General features: G+C 42.8%; 1 protein-coding gene across 4 annotated transcripts in view; it reads right to left on the reverse strand.

The window, feature by feature from the left end:
• LOC112247326 (kazrin-like) overlaps positions 1–21,038 on the reverse strand; it is a 355,810-nt gene that overhangs the window by 159,647 nt on the left and 175,125 nt on the right. For all 4 annotated transcript variants that reach the window (XR_006084792.1, XM_042331334.1, XM_042331340.1 and 1 more), the window contains exon 3: positions 9,792–10,014. Coding sequence is in view for 3 of the 4 variants with exons in the window: in XM_042331334.1 (XP_042187268.1) it covers positions 9,792–10,014 (223 nt within the window). In the remaining variant the exon portion in view is untranslated. The remainder of the gene's footprint in view (positions 1–9,791; positions 10,015–21,038) is intronic.

The following is a 21,038-nucleotide window of genomic DNA, read 5'->3' on the forward strand; positions in this document are numbered from 1 at the left end:
ATTCCATTTGCATACACTGTATATAGACTTTTTCTATTGTGTTATTGACTGTATGTTTGTTTATTCCATGTGTAACTCTGTGTTGTTGCTTGTGTCACACAGCTTTGCTTTATCTTGGCCAGGTCTCAGTTGTAAATGAGAACTTGTTCTCAGCTGGCCTACCTGGTTAAGTAAAGGTCAAATAAAAAATAAAATAAAAATCTATGTGAACGTGCCTTAGGCATGCTACAAGGAGGCATGAGGAATGCAGATGTTGACAGGGCAATAAATTGCAATTGCTTCCGAACATCACACCTGTGGGACAGGTACAGGATGGCAACAACAACTGCCCGAGTTACACAAGGAATGCACAATCCCTCCATCAGTGCTCAGAGTGTCCGCAATAGGCTGAGAGAGGCTGGACTGAGGGCTTGTAGGCCTGTTGTAAGGCAGGTCCTCACCAGACATCACTGGCAACAACGTTGCCTATGGGCACAAACCCACCAAATGCTGGACCAGACAGTACTGGCAAAAAGTGCTCTTCACTGACGAGTCGCAGTTTGTCTCATCAGGGGTGATGGTCGAATTCGGGTTTATCGTCGAAGGAATGAGCATTACACCGAGGCCTGTACTCTGGAGCGGGATCCATTTGGAGGTGGAGGGTCCGTCATGGTCTGGGGCGGTGTGTCACAGCATCATCGGACTGAGCTTGTTGTCATTGCAGGCAATGCCAACACTGTGCGTTACAGGGAAGACATCCTCCTCCCTCATGTGGTACCCTTCCTGCAGGCTCATCCTGACATGACCCTCCAGCATGACAATGCCACCAGCCATACTGCTCGTTCTGTGCGAGATTTCCTGCAAGACAGGAATGTCAGTGTTCTGCCATAGCCAGCGAAGAGCCCGGATCTCAATCCCATTGAGCATGTCTGGGACCTGTTGGATCGGAGGGTGAGGGCTAGGGCCATTCCCCTCAGAAATGTCGGGAACTTGGAGGTGCCTTGGTGGAAGAGTGGTGTAACATCTCACAGCAAGAATTGGCTAATCTGGTGCAGTCCATGTGGAGGAGATGCACTGCAATACTTACTGACTGTTACTTTTGATTTTTACCCCCCCCCCTTTGTTCAGGGACACATTATTACATTTCTGTTAGTCACACGACTGTGGAACTTGTTAAGTTTATGTCTCAGTTGTTGAATCTTGTTATGTTCTTTCAAATATTTACACATGTTAGGTTTTCTGAAAATAAACTCAGTTCACAGTTAGAGAACATTTCTTTTTTACTGAGTTTAGTTACCAAAATAGTGTTAAACCAATTCAAAATATATTTTGTATTTTAGATTCTTCGAAGTAGCCACCCTTTGCCTTGAAGACAACTTTGCGCACTTTTGGCATTCCCTCAACCAGCTTCATGAGGTAGTCACCTGGAATGCATTTCAATTAACATGTGTGCCTTGTTGAATGTATTTCCTTCTGAATGTGTTTGAGCCAATCAGTTGTGTTGTGACAAGGTAGGGGTGGTATTCAGAAGATAGCCTTATTTGGTAAAATAACAAACTTTTAAAGTTTCTTCAAGTGCAGTACATCGTTACGTTAAGATTCTTGGATTTTCCAAACTTCTTTCATTTAAGAATGATGGTGTTCTTGGGGACCTTCAATGCTGCAGAAATATTTTGGTACCCTTCCCAGTCTGTGCCTCGACACAATCCTGTTTCGGACAACTCCTTCGACCTCATGGCTTGGTTTTTGCTCTGACATGCACTGTCAACTGTGGGACTTTATATAGACAGGTGTGTGCCTTTATAAATCATGTCCAATCAACTGAATTTACCACAGGTGAACTCCAATCAAGTTGTGGAAACATCTCAAGGATGATCAATTTATTTTTTATTACATTTTGTACCTTTATTTTACTAGGCAAGTCAGTTAATGACAAATTCTTATTTTCAATGACAGCCTAGGAACAGTGGGTTAACTGCCTTGTTCAGGGGCAGAACGACAGATTTTTACCTTGACAGCTCGGGGATTCGATCTTGCAACCTTTCAGGTTACTAGTCCAACGCTTTAACCACTAGGCTACCTGCCACCAATGTAAACAGGATGCACCTGAGCTCAATTTTGAGTCTCATAACAAAGGGTCTGAATAATTATGTATATAAGATACTTTTTTATACACTTTACAACATTTCTAAAAACCTGTTTTCGCTTTGTCATTATGGGATATTGTATATGGATTGACAAGGATTGTTTTTTATTTAATCCATTTTCGAATAAAGCTGTAACATGACAAAATGTGGAAAAAGCCAAGGGGTCAGAATACTTTCCGAAGGCACTATAAATGATCAATTACAGATCTTAGAATCAGCTATTAAACACTGCCAGAACCCACTGGATTCTCCAATTACATTGAATGAATTACAGGACAAAATACAAACCTTCCAACCCAAAAAGACTTGTGGTGTTGATGCTATCCTACATGAAATGATAAAATATACAGACCACAAATTCCAATTGGCTATACTTAAACTCTTTAACATCCTCCTCAGCTCTGGCATCTTCCCCAATATTTGGAACCAAGGACTGATAACCCCAATCCAAAAAAGTGGAGACAAATTTGACCGCAATAACTACCGTGGGATACGCGTCAACCGTAACCTTGGGAAAATCTTCTGCATTATCATTAACAGCAGACTTGTACATTTCCTCAGTGAAAACAATGTACTGAGCAAATTACCGTATGGCAGACCACGTATTAACCCTGCATACCCTAATTGACAAACAAACAAACCAAAACAAAGGCAAAGTCTTCTCATGCTTTTTTGACTTCAAAAAAGCTTTTGACTCAATTTGGCATGAGGGTCTGCTAAACAAATAGCTAAATAAGTGGTGTTGGGGGGGTAAAAAACATATACGACATAAAAAAATCCAACAATTGTGCTATTAAAATTGGCAAAAAACACACGTTTCTTTCCACAGAGCCGTGGGGTAAGACAGGGAAGCAGCTTAAGCCCCCCCCCCCCTTTTCAACAAAAATATCAATGAATTGGTGAAGGCACTAGAACAGTCTGCAGCACCCGGCGTAACCCTACTAGAATCTGAAGTCAAATGTCTACTGATGATGTAGTGCTTCTGTCCCCAACCAAGGAGGCCCTACAGCAGCACCTAGATCTTCTGCACAGATTATGTCAGACCTGGGCCCTGACAGTAAATCTCAGTAAGACCAAAATAATGGTCTTCCAAAAAAGGTCCAGTTGCCAGGACCACAAATACAAATTCCATCTAGACACTGTTGCCCTAGAGCACACAAAAAACTATACATGCAGTACCTCGGCCTAAACATCAGCGCCACAGATAACTTCCACAAAGCTGTGAACGATCTGAGAGCAAAGGAAGAAGGGCCTTCTATGCCATCAAAAGGAACATAAAATTTGACATATCAATTAGGATCGGGCTAAAAATATGTGAATCTGTCACCAACCAAGAATTCACTAAATGGGACAAAAAACAAATGGAGACTCTTCAAATGAGGTGGAAACTGAGCTGCACATCCTAAACTCCTGACAAATGTATGACCTAAATTAGAGACATATATTTCCCTCAGATTAGACAGACCCACAAAGAATTTGAAAACAAATGCAATTTTGATAAACTCCCATATCTATTGGGTGAAATGCCACAGTGTGCAATCAGAGCATCAAGCTGTGTGAGCTGTTGCTACAAGAAAAGGGCAACCAGTGAAGAACAAACACCATTGTAAATACAACCCATCATTATTTATTTTCTCTTTTGTACTATAACTATTTGCACATCGCTAAAGCACTGTATATATACATAATATGACATTTGTAATGTCTTTATTCTTTTGGAACTTTGTGAGTATAATGTTTACATTTCATTCGCATTGTTTATTTCACTTTTCTTTATCCATTTCACTTGCTTTGGCAATGTAAACATATGTTTCCCCTGTCAATAAAGCCCCTTGAATTGAATTAAATTGAGAGAGGAGGGGTAGAGCGGAAGAGAGGGGGGGGGGTGGCCTGCCTCTGGCTATTATTCGGACACAGTACCTCTCCTGCTGCATTGGCCACAGACAGGGCGTGGCTGGGGGAGGGCTGGGAGAAGGGGAGGAGAGGGTGGAGGGGGAGGTTCTGGCTCACTACAGGATGTACTTTCTCTGCATGTGGAGAGTGAACCGGAAGGTGGGTGGTCCCAGGAGAGAGGTAGAGAGAGATGGAGAGAGGGGGTGAGGTGGGGCTTTCTGTTCCCAGCCTCTCACTGAGTTAAATGATTTCCTAGTGTGTACATATATTCCTCTTACTCCATCCCAGAACTGCTCTAGCACACCATGAGGTAATGAGAGAGCTGAGACCTAAACTCAGGCCAGATGGGGAGAAGTAGTCTTCCTCACAGGGCTCGGCAGGTACTAGAAACCAGCATGACCCCTAAACAGTTTGACTTCCCTCATCTGAAGAAAGAAGTTGAGTATCCATTATTTTGTATTAAGAAGTGTTGGAGTTTATTCCCTTTCCAACTGACTACAGTATGTGCACTTCCATAAAGGTCTTTCAGCTGCTGCAAGTCCACAATCCTCTCTAACCTATCCTTACCATGCTTCAGTAGGGTGAAGAGAGTGTCCTTTACTCCAACCACATCACTAATCCTACAATTGAACCATAACACTTAAAAACTCTGACCACCGACAACCCTCTCAGATCAAAAACCTAACTCTGCTTCAAACACACAAAGCTAAATCCCTCACCTCAAACCTTGACCCTGACCTCTCCCTGTGAGAGGTGACACACCATCCAGTAAACATACTGCTTATATTACAACTATTTCCTCTTGTGTTCAGCACAATCCAGCCTGTTATAAGTGAGATGTATTCTCCCCCTGTTGTACCAGATGTGTGTCTCTTCCGTACCGTATGAGCAACTGAAGGCTGCCTTCTTTACGGCGGTGTCTTAGGAGCTTTATGAAGTAGTACTGTATTGGCAGATAACCATGAGTCTGTGATGAGTGCATGTAAGATACTGATCAGCCCCAACTATACATAATGGAACAGGCTTACAGTGCATTGATTTTGGTCCTTCTGGTACTGCTCCACTGGCTCAGATGTATTGGGTGTGAGGCGGATATTTCACACCGTATTTTCCCCCCAGTCAGACACGTATTAGGGGCGACAGTAATGTAGTCGATTGGCGGTGGAACATCAGAATCATTTACAAATGCTAAACAGATTGTGGACATCCGAGTGATGGATTAATATAGTATCGAATCATGCCGAGGTGTCATCACCCCATTATGAATACTTCAGTGTCAGCGTCTGGAATAAGAGGAGGCAGGTCATTTGTTACATTCAGCTGCACAGTGGACCCAGCCTCCTACCCTAGATATGTACTGTAGAATAGAACCAGGGGAGGAAACACAGTCAACACAAACACAAAACAGGCTGGTTCGTGCGTGCCGATTCACTACCATTCAGTACACACACACACACACACTGGTTTTTCTGCCACTTTCATTGATGCTACTTCTGAGGAGGTCCAAAGTTAGGGAGAGTTGTGGGCCATCATGGCCGGCGAGTGGTGGTTTAATCTTGTGTCACTGCCAGCCAGTGGTTTGTTTTAGAAGGGTAGATTCCAAGGGCAAGGAACCAGATTGAGCTCTAGTTTTATAGCTTTATTGGACATCTGTCAGTGATGTTATTGAGGGCCCACAGAGGTGAAACACAGTAAAAAGTCCTGGCATTTCTTCACAGCAGAATATATTTACAGGAGTCAGCCTGTGCATACTAACAAGTCTTGTCTGTTTGCTAGCCTTGATCCGGCTCAGGACAAGGCTTACAAACACCCTGACATAGAGAAGGAAACACACTTCAAGAAGTCTTAATCTCTTAATCCACTGAGTGCTGAAGCTGATTTATCAGATAACTCCTCTGACTAAGAGGGGAAATTTCACTAAGAGGAGAAATCAGAGAAATCTAAGTCTCACACATGAACAATCTTAAACCTCATTGTGTAAGATTTCCTTTAACAAAGACAGTATAAGTGGTCAGCTCTGTGGTCCCCTCTCCTTCCAGAGCGAGATTATGTGACTGAGTTCCCTTCCTAGAACGCAGTAGGGGAAGAGTTATAGGTAACTGCCAAAATAAAGGTAACGCCAACATAAAGCGTCTGGCGTTGGGCCACCACGAGCCGCCAGAACAGCTTCAATGCACCTTGGCATAAATTCTACAAGTAAGTGTCTGGAACTTTATTGGAGGAGTTGTAACACAATTCTTCCACGAGAAATTCCATAATTTGGTGTTTTGTTGGTGGTGGTGGAAATCGCTGTCTCAGGCACCTCTCCAGAATCTCCCATATGTGTTCAATTGGGTTGAGATCTGGTGACTGACACACACACATGCATGTACACGCACACACACACACACACACTTTTTAACCCCCCCGCTTTCAAAGTCACTGAGATCTCTTCTTCTAGCCATGGTAGCCAAAATAATGGTCAACTGGGCATTTTTATACATGACACTAAGCATGATTGGATGTTAAATGATTAATTAACTCAGGAACCACACTTGTGTGGAAGCATCTGCATTCAATATACTTTGTATCCCTCATTTACTCTATTTTGGCAGTTACCTGTACGTGTGTCTCTGTTTGGGCTTTGACTAAACAGCCTCACATAACTCCAGTCACCTGACTGGCTGCCCTGCCGACTGTCCAGCTGGGGAACAGGAAGCATGACATCACTGCCCTGATGCAAAGGCATGTGTGAATGTGGAATTGAGGTTCCCCGTTAACACTGCATGACTGAAGAGGGAGAGAGGCCAGGAAATCACGCTCTGAACCCAACCACAGACTCTCTCCCAGATAGCAGATAGCAGCCCGCCAGATAGCAGCCCATCATCTCATCCACTCAGTGTGAGAACATGCTAATGACACCTGTTCAAACAGAGAGTCTATCCAGTGTCCACCCACTAGGCAAGCAGAGTCGAGCAGAGGAAGCAAGGGTGAGCTGGGCAAACATTTCACACTGACTAGTCGACTCTGTGCGTTAAACCCTGAGGGCCAACCATCTCCAGCTGAGATGCCTTGCTGCTCTGCTCAGCACCATCTGCTCAACACACAGAGAGAACCATTAGACAGACCCACCTACGGGGTATCACAAACCCGTCAGCTCCATACCCCCTGTTCCCCTCCTCCATGGCACCTATACTCAGTAACGCAAATGAAAAAATACTAGTGTTTACTGTCGTGTTTTTGCTGACTTTACTGTAGTATTCTCTGTAGTGTTTTTGTGGACATTACTATTGTAATATTATATTTGATATAGAAGCGGGAGGCTTTCTAAAGGAAACCTACTGGAGAAATAGTAAAGGAACACATGACCTATACAGTAGGTAGGACTGAGTTCTGAACGTGGAGTTCAGAGCTTCTGCTCTGTTCTATTACCTGCAAAGAGCACAATATATGGTCTATACTTGGCATGTAGGTTTTTCACTTACGGGTGGCACAAAATGGGATATGGGTGTGGGGACTGAGTAAATGTGCAAATTAAATACTGTAATATTTCCTACAGTGTTTTAAAAGTGTAGATATACTATAGTATTTATTAAAGTATTCTACAAAATGCTATACTAAGTACTACACATGATTGAGGGATACTACAGTGTGTAGTATTGAATTCTACAGTATACTAAAGTTTACTACAGAATTCTATAGTAAGCACTGTAGTATTCTGTATTAAACTTCAGTATTTTCTTTTATGTGGGAAGATACAGAACACAAACAGTCTGAGGCTACGAGGCCTTCCTCTCTGATCTCACCTCACAGACACACAGCCAACACCAACTGACACCACTACTTACAAACTGAAATTGACATAGTTGAAATTCACAATCGCCATCTCTCAGTGACACTATAAATAAGTTAAGCTGAAGGTGCAGTATGCAGAGATCGCTCCACCATTTCCAACTTGGAAAAATTTGAATGGTAAATTTGACAAAATTCTAATTTCAGATAATTTGACAAAACAAGCAATGTATAGTGTGGAATCATTGTTCCATCTAAAGCACTGTGAAATATATTTTCATTAAACAAATATATTCTATTTTCAACTGTTTCAAGTTGGTGTACAAAACCGAAAGTAAAATATGCATAAACTAAACATAAGAACGGGTATAGAGTATAGAAATAACGCACATATAAGATTCACCGCTTCCTTTAAAAAAAATTTTACGAGGCAAGTCAGTTAAGAACAAATTGTTATTTACAATGACGGCCTACCCCGGAAAAACCCAGACGACGCTGGGCCAATTGTGGCAGATTCCCTATGGGACTCCCCATCACGGCCAGTTGTGATACAGCCTGGATTCGAAACAGGGTGCCTCTAGCACTGAGATGCAGTGCCATAGACCGCTGCGCCACTCGGGAGGCCCTTGCTTGAAGATCTATAACTAACATTTCTATGTGAACTTGGTCGGGTCGCCCAAAAAGTGACATATTGCAGCTTTAATATCAGACTCACATCATCCTACTATCATAAATCCCATCACACCCATCTCAGCAAACATACAATCTCTGAAACTCTACGCCACTTACTCTGTAGACTACACTACATCTAAGATCAAAGAGACACTGCCTGCTGCCTAGTGCCTAGGGCCTACAGCCTGCTGCCTAGTGCCTACAGCTTAGTGTCTACTGCCTAGTGTCTATTGCTTAGTGTCTATTGCTTAGTGCCTAGCGCCCACTGCCTAGGGCCTACAGCCTAGTGTCTACTGCCTAGTGTCTACTGCCTAGTGTCTACTGCCTAGTGTCTATTGCTTAGTGCCTAGCGCCCACTGCCTAGGGCCTACAGCCTAGTGTCTACTGCCTAGTGCCTACTGCTTAGTGCCTAGCGCCCACTGCCTAGGGCCTACAGCCTATTGTCTACCGCCTAGTGCCTACAGCTTAGTGCCTAGCGCCCACTGCCTAGGGCCTACAGCCTAGTGTCTATTGCCTAGTGTCTATTGCTTAGTGCCTACTGCCTTGTGCCTAGTACCTGCTGCCTTAGTGCCTACTGCCTTGTCTACCCTAGTGCCTGCTGCCTACAGCCTAGTGCCTACTGCCTGCCTAGTGCCTACTGCCCTAGCCTGTGTCTACTGCCTAGTGCCTACTGCCTAGTGCCTACTGCCTGCCTAGTGCCTGCCTAGCCTAGTGCCTACAGCCTAGTGCCTACAACCTAGTGTCTACTGCTTAGTGCCTACTGCCTTGTGCCTAGTACCTGCTGCCTACAGCCTAGTGCCTACTGCCTAGTGTCTACTGCCTAGTGCCTACTGCCTAGTGTCTACTGCCTTGTGCCGAGGACCTGCTGCCTACAGCCTAGTGCCTAATGCCTACTGCCTGCCATGATGTGAATGAAGCAACATGACAATGACCATATCATCCTGATCAACCACGTGCTTCCACATTTCCACCCTTTAAGACAATGTGATGTGACGCCAAACTCATGCTGGAGCAGCTGGCAGCAACTCTCCTCTCTCCGGGCTAACACAGACAGAGAGAGAGCCAGGACGGAGCCAGAGCCAGGGGGAGCAGAGAAACACACAATCTCCACCGCTGCCTAGGAAAGCAGACCAGGACCAGCCCCTCCTTGTCCTAGTTCCCTTCTCCTACTCCCCTATCCCTATCCGGGTGCTGTGAGTTATCCAACGGAGGAATAAGTTAGCAAAAGAACGGTGGAATGAGATTAGTCATCCCATTGTCCAGTTACGCATTCCTCAAATACTTCCCCTACACACACACACACACACACACACACTGTGTGTAACTCACCCCGGTAGCGGAGGCTGTCATGGTCGTGGTGGTTGTGCTGGTGGTGCTGATGGTTGTTCACCAGGGGCGAGGGGGGGCTGCTGGCCCCCAGCTCTGCCAGTCTACGGCTGGTGGCCGACAGCTCTGAGCGCAGGTTGGTCACCTCCTGACTGGCAGACTGGATGGCCCCATCGATCCTCTGAGCCAGCTGCTTGTTGTCTTCCATCATTTTAAGGATTTTCCCCTGAGGACCAAACCCACACAGAGCAGCATGGTGTCAAGTGGAGCATTAGGGGATGAAGAGACTGATACCCTCTCCCTCTCGTTCTCTCTCCCTCTCTCTTCTTCTTCTCCTCCTCTGCCTCTTCTTCTCTCACAGTTTACTTCACACATAAAAATGCCAGCAGCCAGTTGCTCTTATCTCCCCTCCGTTCAGCCAGAACAAAGATAGTGTGTCTACTTGTTACTGCATACAGTCAGTATCCTCCTGTCCCTGATTTGTGTGTTTTGCCAAATACAGAAAGTGAGTGAGCGAAAGAGATGAAACACAGCAGACGGAGAAGGAAAGTGAGTATTCCTGCCGAGGAGAATGTGCTGTGAGCAGCTGCTCTATGAGAGGACCCAGCGCATACAGAGATGACATGCACCCTTTTAAATGGAACGTACCATGTGCTGCAGCACCAGGGGAGAGGGGGGTTGGGGGGGTGATAGAGGTAGTTAGACTAAGCTCCACTTCTCAAACTCTTTAACAACAGAATACATCATCATGTATCCCACATCCTACAGACAGACTGATTTAGTAATCCACTCTCCCATGTGAAGCTTGTTTTCCCATTTTTCTTGTTGGTCCCTGTAACAAAACTCTCTCTCTATATATATATATATATATATATATATATATATATATATATATATATATATATATATATATAAGGACATTTCAAATGTCATATTATGGCTATGTACAGTGTGGTAACGATGTGCAAATAGTTCAAGTATGAAAGGGAAAAAATAGATAGATAAATATAGTTTATTTGCAATGGTGTTTGTGCTTCACTGGTTGCCCTTTTCTTGTGGCAACAGGTCACAAATCTTGCTGCTGTGATGGCACACTGCGGTATTTCACCCAGTAGATATGGGAGGTTATCAGAATTGGATTTGTTTGTGTAATCTGAGGGAAATATGTGTCTCTAATATGGTAATACATTTGCTTTCTCTCTCGTGCAGACACACACACACACACACACACACACACACACACACACACACACACACACACACACACACACACACACACACACGTACACGTACACGCACACACACACACACACACACACACACACACACACACACACACACACGCACACACACGTACACGCACACACACACACACACACAGTCTTTATATCAATCCCACCCCTCTCTTTCTATTCATTATATATTCATCCTTTGTCCCTGGAAAGCTCACCCCCACATCGGAAGAAATGAAAGGGGGATGGCTCAAGCCTGGCCAAGAGGAAAACATGTCAACCCCGAAAACAAACTTAGCATAGGACTAACAGACAGTTAGAGGCACAGCCCATAAATGAGGAGAGGCTGGGAGAATTACAATTGAGCCTCAGTAAGAGAACATTGTGGGCTTATGTCTATGATCAAAAACGGCTCAAAAGGATTACAAGTTCGAGATTTATCTCTAACCCCAACAAACAAACACTACCAGATCAATTCCTATTTTGGAGGGATAGGCAGTTTTATGAAACACAGAGATTTGGATGTGTATGCCTTTAGATAGCGAGATAAATCGTTACCACTTCTCAATACAGCTACAGTTCAGCCCACCTCTAACACCCTGATCAAATCATACATCTGGATTGAATCTATTAGCAGTGTTAAACAGGTATTTTTCCCAGTGGCAAAACACATTCTCTGTCTGTGAACAAAGTCAGGGAGATAAACGCAACAGCTTGTCACTCTGTGCCACTGTCTAGGTTTGGTGATAACAGTCAGTGTGCTCATTGGTATTCACACAATGCAGAGGCAGACAAAGGCATGGCCAGGGCGAGACCAGGGAGTCTGTATCACAGACAGCTCTGATTGTTATAATGATAACATCTGAGTTCAAATGTACTGTACGTTATTTGCGTAGAGCTTCTTATTTGTTGATTCTGGTACTTTCAAGTGGGAAACTCTGAGCTCATGTTTCTACAACGAGTTTCCTAGTTCCGACTAGTACGTGAACGCCACATAAGATCCCAGTTTCACTGTGAAGTTACTGCAGTTCCACCACATCCTAGTTTGAAATGAAGCTTGTAAATGAATGTGGTGCAGCTGCTGGTGCTTCTATACATCTTTACTCTGTGCCTCAGGTACAGTGCCTGTGCCTCAGGTAGCCTACCAGTTAGTCTGGCCTCAGGTAAAGTGCCTGTGCCTCAGGTAGCCTACCAGTTAGTCTGGCCTCAGGTACAGTGCCTGTGCCTCAGGTAGCCTACCAGTTAGTCTGGCCTCAGGTAAAGTGCCAGTGCCTCATGTAGCCTACCAGTTAGTCTGGCCTCAGGTAAAGTGCCTGTGCCTCAGGTAGCCTACCAGTTAGTCTGGCCTCAGGTACAGTGCCTGTGCCTCAGGTAGCCTACCAGTTAGTCTGGCCTCAGGTACAGTGCCTGTGCCTCAGGTAGCCTACCAGTTAGTCTGGCCTCAGTAAAGTGCCTGTGCCTCAGGTAGCCTACCAGTTAGTCTGGCCTCAGGTACAGTGCCTGTGCCTCAGGTAGCCTACCAGTTAGTCTGGCCTCAGGTACAGTGCCTGTGCCTCAGGTAGCCTACCAGTTAGTCTGGCCTCAGGTACAGTGCCTGTGCCTCAGGTAGCCTACCAGTTAGTCTGGCCTCAGGCACAGTGCCTGTGCCTCAGGTAGCCTACCAGTTAGTCTGGCCTCAGGCACAGTGTCTGTGCCTCAGGTAGCCTACCAGTTAGTCTGGCCTCAAGGGAGACAAGTACTATATGAAATCACAGTGCTGTGGTAGTCTACCCTAAACCCTCTAGAGAGAGAGAGAGAGAGAGAGAGAGAGAGAGAGAGAGAGAGAGAGAGAGAGAGAAAGGAGGGGAGAGAGAAGCAAGGAATAAAACAAATAATGATGTATGTGGGTAATGAATTGTTCAATGACAGAGCAGCCCTGATGTGGTTTGGGGCAGTGCATTCTAATTAATTACTGCATTCTATGTTCAGGGTTTTTCAAACTGGGGACTGCAGCCCCTACGGGTCCACGGAGTTACTGCAGCAGGTCTGTGATTTTTCTGGGGGAGGGGGTATTTTTTAGGACAGACGAGAGAGACAGAGGTGGAGAGGTGAGTATAAAAGATGGTGGCAGAAGGTCAGAGAGGACCAGTGTAGTCCATTACCACAGGCTGGCTGTAAGGTAGACTGCAGAATGATGGATGTCTCCAAACCACCAGCAGGACATTGCCACGAACACTTAGGAAAAGTTTTTGCTATAGTTCCGTCACTAGCACATGAGTTGATTTTTGTCATGCCCTGACATACAGTATATGACATACAGTCAGTGGAGGTCAGTGCTATTTAAGATGAGGGAGGAGACATTTTTTTTCATGACCATGGCCTTATTTCTATTACAGCATATTGGATGACTGACATTCATATTTCATTCACCCAGTTCAACGTAACAGCGATAGGTTTAGGCTACTACATGATAATTCCCTATCATTAGTCCAACATTTGCAAACGAGAGTTTCTATTGGACAAATTCAGGTATGTTTATCTCAGTTTTGTTCTGTATGCTTCAGTTTAAGTGGGAGAACTTGCACAATTGGTGGCTGACTAAATACTTTTTTGCCCCACTGTATTATTTACAGACACTGTTCTCCATGTTCTCACTGCTCTGATGCTGATGGTCACACTGATTCAGTGGCTGTCTGTGAACAGAGATTGAACAGAGATTGTAATCTGGTTATGTTGAATTGTGATGTTAATCTGTGTACCGTATGAGTTAGATATAACCATGCCGTAAGAACTTTACTGTACCTACATTATATACTGTATGCAATGGAGGCTCCACAGAGGAAGGGGAGGATAGTAAAACATTTAAAAAATGTTCCTTTTTAGATAAAACTATACTAAATAGAATTCATAATTTTGATTAAAACACACTATTTTGCAAATAAATTCTACAGTAGCCTTAACAGCACTCAGTAGGGTAGCACTATGGTGTACTAAGGCCAGAGGAAAGCTTGCTTCCGTTTTCCTCTGGGTACAATGACTTCAATACAAAACCAAGAGATTCATGGTTCTCACCCCCTTCCATAGACTTACAGCATGAACTGACATGGTGTCCACCCAATTAAAGGATCATAGAATAAATCTAGTCCTGAAAGCTTAAGCTACAGCTAGCTAGCACTGCACTGCATAAAATGGGGTGAGTAGTTGACTCAAAGAGAGAGAAAGACAGTAGTTGACCAGTTTTTAACAAATTAATTTATTCCAAAATGAAGGAGAAGCAAGAGAGAAATAGAGAGAGAGATTTTTTCCCCCACTTTGTTTCACTTAATTAGCAAGCAAATGCAGCTACCTAGTTTAGCCTTCTGACACACCCTGCTCAAACAGAGGGATGCTAATTTATCTAGCTGGCTATAACTTTCCAACACAACCCAAGTCAAGGTAAGCTTTTGGTTTTACCAATTTATTGCCACCAGGCCCGTCGGTATAAGTGCTTACTGACTGTACACTTCCATTACTGCATGATTGTAATGGATTTACTAATGCATTAGTTATATTAGCTTTGCTGACTATGAAGTTAATTTAGCTACTATGGTGACAACGATGTAGGCTGTGTGTAGCAGTTTGGCTTGGAAAGGTTCTCTCACCTGGTCACATACAGCTGATGTGTTGTTCATTGAAGTCCACAAACGAAGAGGTGAGAGGAGGAGAGCGTATGGGAGAAGGTATACAATGTAGCTGCTATGAAAGTGAACTGTGTTTACGCGTGATCTGGGGTGTACTCATTCCTTCGATTCTGTTGAAAAGCATTGAAATTTTGCGCGATTTTTAACAACATTTTGAAAAAAAGTCCCGAGCTTTAAGAGGTTAAAAAGATGAGAGAGGCCTGTAATTTTCATCATAGGTACACTTCAACTATGACAGACAAAATGAGAAAAAAAATTCCAGAAAATCACATTGTAGGATTTTTTATGAATTTATTTGCAAATTATGGTGGAAAATAAGTATTCCAGAGGTCAAGGGTCAGCTTGTGTCCCATCCCAGATAGACATCAATAACAGAGGAGATACTTTGAGGATGTATAATCATAGTCTGTCACAAAGCCCTCCTCTGTCTCTAATGTAAAAGAATGTCAGACATGCATTATGGTACTATGAGTGAACCCAACAGATAGACTCCCCTCTAACCAGGGATAGTTCTCCCCCTCTCCTCTCTGTCTAGGACAGACTCCCCCAAAACCCTCTAACCAGTGATAGTTCTCCTCCTCCTCTCTCTCTCTCTAACTCTCCATCACTCTCCTCTCCCACTCTCTCCTCTCTCTGCTTACTGACTGTCCTTACTGCACCAATGTTGTTGTTGGTTGTTTGTTCACTAGTTTGATACTATTAATGGGAAGTGTATTTAAGTGTACCAGAGGTGTGCAGTTAAAAAGAGCTATTGATAAACAGTCACCATGAATGTCTGCCTGGGATAATTGAATATTGACTTACCCTCAGCACACTAGAATGCTTTCCATGTTTCCGAATAGTAGAACGATGTTATAGCATGGTTACCTATTTATACAGCTCTTATCAAGAACCTGGGAGGAAAAATATCCAGTCCCACCAAACACACATGCTATTTTTTTTACACCCTTTTGCTCCCCAATTTCATGATATCCAATTACAAACTTGTCTCATTGCTGCAACTCCCCAACAGGCTTGGGAGGGTGCTTCCTAACACCCACCCGCTTAACCAATGCGTCGGAGGAAACACCGTTCAACTGACGATCGAAGCAAACAAGGAGTCTCTAGAGCGGGATGAGCCAAGTAAAGCCCCCCGGCCAAACCCTCCCCAAACCCTCCCTAACCTGGACGGCGATGGGCCAATTGTGCGCCGCCCTATGGGAGTCATGGTCATAGCCGGTTGATCAAACCCGGGTCTGCTGTGCCACCTCAAGCACTGTGATTCAGTGCCACTTCGGAGGCTCAAACACACATCCTAATGTCCATCACACACTATGAGAAAGAGAAAGGTGTGCGTGTGTGTGTGTGTGTGTGTGTGTGTGTGTGTGTGTGTGTGTGTGTGTGTGTGTGTGTGTGTGTGTGTGTGTGTGTGTGTGTGTGTGTGTGTGTGTGTGTGTGTGTGAAACAGAGAAAAGGAAAGTTGGTGTGATGGAAGGAAACATGGGTCAGTAATTGCTAGAAAGAGAATTATCGATGGATGAGTCTGTTAGATAGAGTATGATGGGTCTATGTAATTATGTTAGGTAGAGTATGATGGGTCTATGTAATTATGTTAGATAGAGTATGATGGGTCTATGTAATTATGTTAGATAGAGTATGATGGGTCTATGTAATTATGTTAGATAGAGTATGATGGGTCTATGTAATTATGTTAGGTAGAGTATGATGGGTCTATGTAATTATGTTAGATAGAGTATGATGGGTCTATGTAATTATGTTAGATAGAGTATGATGGGTCTATGTAATTATGTTAGGTAGAGTATGATGGGTCTCTGTAAGTCTGTTAGATAGAGTATGATGGGTCTCTGTAAGTCTGTTAGATAGAGTATGATGTGTCTCTGTAATTATGTTAGATAGAGTATGACGGGTCTCTGTAAGTCTGTTAGATAGAGTATGATGGGTCTCTGTAATTATGTTAGGTAGAGTATGATGGGTCTATGTAATTATGTTAGATAGAGTATGATGGGTCTATGTAATTATGTTAGGTAGAGTATGATGGGTCTATGTTTATAATTATGTTAGATAGAGTATGATGGGTCTATGTAATTATGTTAGATAGAGTATGATGGGTCTATGTAATTATGTTAGGTAGAGTATGATGGGTCTATGTAATTATGTTAGATAGAGTATGATGGGTCTATGTAATTATGTTAGATAGAGTATGATGGGTCTATGTAATTATGTTAGGTAGAGTATGATGGGTCTCTGTAAGTCTGTTAGATAGAGTATGATGGGTCTCTGTAAGTCTGTTAGATAGAGTATGATGTGTCTCTGTAATTATGTTAGATAGAGTATGACGGGTCTCTGTAAGTCTGTTAGATAGAGTATGATGGGTCTCTGTAATTATGTTAGGTAGAGTATGATGGGTCTATGTAATTATGTTAGATAGAGTATGATGGGTCTATGTAATTATGTTAGGTAGAGTATGATGGGTCTATGTAATTATGTTAGATAGAGTATGATGGGTCTATGTAATTATGTTAGATAGAGTATGATGGGTCTATGTAATTATGTTAGGTAGAGTATGATGGGTCTATGTAATTATGTTAGATAGAGTATGATGGGTCTATGTAATTATGTTAGGTAGAGTATGATGGGTCTCTGTAAGTCTGTTAGATAGAGTATGATGGGTCTCTGTAAGTCTGTTAGATAGAGTATGATGTGTCTCTGTAATTATGTTAGATAGAGTATGACGGGTCTCTGTAAGTCTGTTAGATAGAGTATGATGGGTCTCTGTAATTATGTTAGGTAGAGTATGATGGGTCTCTGTAATTATGTTAGGTAGAGTATGATGGGTCTCTGTAATTATGTTAGGTAGAGTATGATGGGTCTCTGTAAGTCTGTTAGATAGAGTATGATGGGTCTCTGTAATTATTTTAGATAGAGTATGATGGGTCTCTGTGAGTCTGTTAGATAGAGCGTGATGGGTCTCTGTGAGTCTGTTAGAGTATGATGTGTCTCTATAATTCAATTCGAGTATGAGGCTATTAGAGTGTGAGTCTGTTAGACAAAGTATGATGGGTCTCTGTGAGTCTGTTAGATAGAGTATGATGGGTCTCTGTAAGTCTGTTAGATAGAGTGTGATTGGTCTCTGTGAGTCTGTTAGACAGAGTGTGATCGTTCTCTGTGAGTCTTTAAGAGTATGATGGGTGTCTGTGAGTCTGTTAGATAGAGTGTGATCGTTCTCTGTGAGTCTGTTAGATAGAGTATGATGGGTCTCTGTAAGTCTGTTAGATAGAGTGTGATCGTTCTCTGTGAGTCTTTAAGAGTATGATGGGTGTCTGTGAGTCTGTTAGATAGAGTATGATGGGTCTCTGTAAGTCTATTAGAGTATGATGAGTCTCTGTAAGTCTGTTAGATAGAGTATGATGGGTCTCTGTAAGTCTGTTAGATAGAGTATGATGAGTCTCTGTAAGTCTGTTAGATAGAGGATGATGTGTCTCTGTAAGTCTGTTAGATAGAGTATGATGGGTCTCTGTAAGTCTATTAGAGTATGATGAGTCTCTGTAATTCTGTTAGATAGAGTATGATGTGTCTCTGTAAGTCTGTTAGATAGAGTATGATGGGTCTCTGTGAGTCTGTTAGACAGAGTGTGATCGTTCTCTGTGAGTCTTTAAGAGTATGATGGGTGTCTGTGAGTCTGTTAGATAGAGTGTGATCGTTCTCTGTGAGTCTGTTAGATAGAGTATGATGTGTCTCTGTAAGTCTGTTAGATAGAGTATGATGGGTCTCTGTAAGTCTGTTAGATAGAGTATGATGGGTCTCTGTAAGTCTGTTAGATAGAGTATGATGGGTCTCTGTAAGTCTGTTAGATAGAGTATGATGGGTCTCTGTACATCTGTTAGATATAGTATGATGGGTCTCTGTGAGTCTGTTAGATAGAGTATGATGGGTCTCTGTAAGTCTATTAGATAGAGTATGATGGGTCTCTGTAAGTCTGTTAGATAGAGTATGATGGGTCTCTGTAAGTCTGTTAGATAGAGTATGATGGGTCTCTGTAAGTCTGTTAATAGAGTATGATGGGTCTCTGTAAGTCTGTTAGATAGAGTATGATGGGTCTCTGTAAGTCTGTTAGATAGAGTATGATGGGTCTCTGTAAGTCTGTTAGATAGAGTATGATGGGTCTCTGTGAGTCTGTTAGATAGAGTATGATGTGTCTCTGTAAGTCTGTTAGATAGAGTGTGATCGTTCTCTGTGAGTCTTTAAGAGTATGATGGGTGTCTGTGAGTCTGTTGGATAGAGTGTGATCGTTCTCTGTGAGTCTGTTAGAGTATGATGGGTCTCTTTAAATATGTTAGATATAGTATGATGGGTCTGTTAAATAGAGTATGATTTGTCTTTGTGACTATGTTAGAGTTTGATGGGTCTCTGTGAGTCTGTTAGATAGAGTATGATGGGTCTCTGTAAGTCTGTTAGATAGAGTATGATGGGTCTCTGTACATCTGTTAGATAGAGTATGATGGGTCTCTGTAAGTCTATTAGAGTATGATGGGTCTCTGTAAGTCTGTTAGATAGAGTATGATGGGTCTCTGTAAGTCTGTTAGATAGAGTATGATGGGTCTCTGTAAGTCTGTTAGATAGAGTGTGATCGTTCTCTGTGAGTCTTTAAGAGTATGATGGGTGTCTGTGAGTCTGTTAGATAGAGTGTGATCGTTCTCTGTGAGTCTGTTAGAGTATGATGGGTCTATGTGAGTCTGTTAGAGTATGATGGGTCTCTTTAAATATGTTAGATATAGTATGATGGGTCTGTTAAATAGAGTATGATTTGTCTTTGTGACTATGTTAGAGTTTGATGGGTCTCTGTAAGTATGTTAGATAGAGAATGATGGGTCTATGTGAGTCTATCAGATAGAGTATGATGGGTCTATGTGAGTCTATCAGATAGAGTATGATGGGTCTCTGTGAGTCTATCAGATAGAGGATGATGTGTCTCTGTGAGTAAGTTAGATAGAGTATGAAGGTCTCTGTAAGTCTGTTTAATAAAGTATGCTGGGTGTCTGTGAGTCTGTTAGAGTATGATGGGTCTCCTTAAATATGTTAGATATAGTATGATGGTTCTGTTAAATAGAGTATGATTTGTCTTTGTGACTGTTAGAGTATGATGGGTCTCTGTAAGTCTGCTTAATAGAGTATGGTGGGTCTCTGTAAGTCTGTTTAATAGAGTATGATGGGTCTCTGTAAGTCTGTTTAATAGAGTATGATGAGTCTCTGTGAGTCTGTTTAATAGAGTATGATGGGTCTCTGTAAGTCTGCTTAATAGAGTATGATGGGTCTCTGTAAGTCTGCTTAATAGAGTATGATGGGTCTCTGTAAGTCTGCTTAATAGAGTATGATGGGTCTCTGTAAGTCTGCTTAATAGAGTATGATGGGTCTCTGTAAGTCTGTTTAATAGAGTATGATGGGTCTCTGTACATCTGTTAGATAGAGGATGATGGGTCCCTGTAATTCTGTTAGATAGAGGATGATGGGTCTCTGTGAGTCTGTTAGATAGAGGATGATGTGTCTCTGTACATCTGTTAGATAGAGTATGATGGGTCTCTGTAAGTCTGTTAGATAGAGTATGATGGGTCTCTGTAAGTCTGTTAGATAGAGGATGATGGGTCTCTGTAAGTCTGTTAGATAGAGTATGATGGGTCTCTGTGAGTCTGTTAGATAGAGTATGATGGGTCTCTGTAAGTCTGTTAGATAGAGTATGATGGGTCCCTGTAATTCTGTTAGATAGAGGATGATGGGTCTCTGTACATCTGTTAGATAGAGTATGATGGGTCTCTGTGAGTCTGTTAGATAGAGGATGATGGGTCTCTGTACATCTGTTAGATAGAGTATGATGGGTCTCTGTGAGTCTGTTAGATAGAGTATGATGGGTCTCTGTGGGTCTGTTAGATAGAGTATGATGGGTCTCTGTAAGTCTTTTGGAGTATTATGGGTCTCTGTGGGTCTGTTAAATAGTGTATGATGGGCCTCTGTGGGTCTTTTTGTATGATGGGTCTCTGTGAGTCTTTGGGAGTATGATGGCTCTGTGAGTCTGTTAATAGGAGTATTATGGGTCTCTGTGGGTCTGTTAAATAGTGTATGATGGGCCTCTGTGAGTCTTTTGGGGTATTATGGGTCTCTGTAAGTCTGCTAGAAATAATATTTTGGGTCTCTGTGAGTCTGTTATAGTATGATGGGCCTCTGTAAGTCTGCTAGATAGAATATTTTGGGTCTCTCTAAGTCTTTTATAGTATGATGGGCCTCTGTAAGTCTGCTAGATAGAATATTTTGGGTCTCTGTGAGTCTGTTAGTGTTATGGGTCACTGTGAGTCTGTTATAGTGTGATG

The sequence above is a fragment of the Oncorhynchus tshawytscha genome, linkage group LG02 (assembly GCF_018296145.1).
Source record: "Oncorhynchus tshawytscha isolate Ot180627B linkage group LG02, Otsh_v2.0, whole genome shotgun sequence".
Classification (NCBI taxonomy): domain Eukaryota; kingdom Metazoa; phylum Chordata; class Actinopteri; order Salmoniformes; family Salmonidae; genus Oncorhynchus; species Oncorhynchus tshawytscha.